The 2,500-nt window shown below is 39.4% G+C and overlaps 1 protein-coding gene across 2 annotated transcripts in view; it reads left to right on the top strand.

Moving 5' to 3' along the window:
- LOC122257277 (uncharacterized) overlaps positions 1-1,629 on the top strand; it is a 38,498-nt gene extending 36,869 nt beyond the window's left edge. For both annotated transcript variants that reach the window (XM_086544818.1, XM_086544817.1), the window contains exon 9: positions 1-1,629. This exon is cut by the window's left edge. In XM_086544818.1, coding sequence (XP_086400944.1) covers positions 1-244 — 244 coding nt within the window. In that variant the 3' untranslated portion in view covers positions 245-1,629.
- The last annotated feature ends 871 nt before the right edge of the window (positions 1,630-2,500 follow it).

The following is a 2,500-nucleotide window of genomic DNA, read 5'->3' as shown; positions in this document are numbered from 1 at the left end:
CGCAGGAGCCGCTGAGGACGACGGCCACCCGTCGACGTCGAGTGTCGCACCGCCCACCGTGGCGATCTCTCCGTCAGCGGCGCCGTCAACAGCCTCTCTGGCAGACAAACCGATGGTCGTCCGGGCGTCAACGATGGACAGCGAAACGGCAGACACGCTGACATCGACGACCAGTTGGGGGACGCTCTCCACGGACATCACCGAAGTGTCGTTTGCAGACGACCTCTCGCAGAACACATTGTGAATCCGTAGGTCGTCCGGTGATCATAGAAAACTATCATAGAAAACGTCTTTACCAGGGAGGGGAAACTTCTGAAGATTCTGTGTGCGGGTTTGCAAATCGAAAAAAAAAGAAGATATATACATATTATTTGCAATTAAGGATTAAAAGAGTACACATATATTTTCGAATGGCTGTCCCCTGACTTCGGTAGTATTATAGCTTTTGATCAATTTATTAGTGTAGATTGAAAAAAAAAGACTTCGCGGGTACCGATTAATTTTCCTCTTGGAAGAGAGAGAGAGAGAGAGAGAGAGAGAGAGAGAGAGAGAGAGAGAGAGAGAGAGAGAGAGGAGAGAGAGAGAGAGAGAGAGAGAGAGAGAGAGAGAGAGAGAGAGAGAGAGAGAGAGAGGGAGAGAGAGAGAGAGAGAGAGAGAGAGAGAGAGAGAGAGAGAGAGAGAGAGAGAGAGAGAGAAAGAAAGAGAGAGAGGAGGTAAACAAACATACAAAGAAAAAAATAGCCTCACCTACTCCCAGTCCTCTCACCTACACGTGACCGCCAGTTGTAAATAAAATAAAATTTTGTCCACTTATAGAAATGTTACATCCACTTACATAACAAGTCATGTACTTAAAAGAAACGATGAAACAATAAAAAAGAAAAGTAAAACGAGAGATAAACGAATCAAGGGGAAAAGGTAGAAAAAGAAAAAAAAATTTTTTTTACCAAGAGGAAAATAATCGTCTGTGTCGTTTTCTTTACAGAATTTCCCTTTAGTGTAAATAATGAGCGAGTGTGAACTGTCTGCAATTATTCTTTTCTACTAACTCTTTGACAGCCGTTGATAAAGAAAAAAGCAAAACTCACAGAGCGAAAGAAAGAAAGAAAGAAATCTAAATACTGAAATTAAATAAAAAGAGAGAGAGAGAGAAAGAAAGAAAGTAAGAACTCGGTATATATTTTTTTACTCATATGATACTTAAGGTACTGTTAGTTCAACCGCTCACTTCGGCCATAGCGTCTTCAGGGGAAACTCCTCCATTTTTTTAATAGGAAAAAAACAAACAACAAGAACAAGAACTTTTAATATTTATTCTCTCCGCAACAAATATTGACACCAAACACCACCCATACCGAAGCTTAGTTTTATTAAGAAAAATGATAGTTTTATATTACTGTCCTATTTTTTTTTCTTCTTCTCCATTTCCTCTTTATTATAAACTCCCATGTGATATAAGTATTATGTACGACTATCTAATACCTATGCTAATCTTCTAATAACCACGCATGTTGATGTAATGATGGAGATTTAAAAAAGAAAAAAGAAAAAAGATTAGTCAACTATTTTTTTGTGGCGCTCCATAATCAGGTCTTTTGTGATTCTGTTGATAAAAGACTTTTCACTTGTCTCTTGTTTTTATTTCTGACCTTCGAAGGGGGAGGGAGGGAGGGAGGGAGGGAGGGAAGGGGAGGAAAGAGGGTAGATGTTAAGAGGAAAGATGTTAAAAGGGACACACCCACACCAGAAAACAATGGAAAATATTTGAAGGCAAAATACACGCGCACACACACACACACACACACACACACACATACACACACACACACACACACACGCAGAATTGCACATGCGCAGACATACAGACAGAAACACACACACACCCAAACACACACACATACATACTCGTAAGATCGAGTAAAAACACTTGTTGGCACACTTTCCCACGCTAGCACAGGCGGGCTCGCCAAAGTGCATACAAGCCCGGCGTAGCATCTGCTCCGCAAATCTGGCTTATTCTTATCCTTACACTCGAAACATACAAACATACACACATACACACACATACAAACGTGCGAGTATGTTAGTATGTATACATATATACATACATACATACGTACATACATAAGCTGTACCTATAGCTATTAAGCCACAAATAACCAAGAGAACAATGCAATTTCAACGATACAGAAAATGGAGGGTCAAAAACTCTACGGATATTCTACCATACTTTGACTACAATGGTATCCCCGAAGCGATATCTATCGCAATAGAAAATGAATGAAGGGAAACTGTATTTGTTTTCCCCACTTATGGTACCATTATTATCGAGTTATAGGTTTTCTGTAACTGAAATATGATAAAACATTTTTTTTTTGTTATCTGCAGCCCTATAATATGTATAGGATTATATTTTCAAATAGGAAAATATCCGTTTATATTTTCATTTTTATTTCTCATCTCAACCCCCACCTCTTTCTTTCTTTCTCTCTATCTCTCT

This window comes from Penaeus japonicus, unplaced genomic scaffold, assembly GCF_977035675.1.
Source record: "Penaeus japonicus unplaced genomic scaffold, GWHDUDI00000001_assembly GWHDUDI00000015, whole genome shotgun sequence".
Taxonomy (NCBI): domain Eukaryota; kingdom Metazoa; phylum Arthropoda; class Malacostraca; order Decapoda; family Penaeidae; genus Penaeus; species Penaeus japonicus.
Note: the sequence above shows the minus strand (reverse complement) of the source record. Positions and strands in the feature narration are given on the sequence as shown.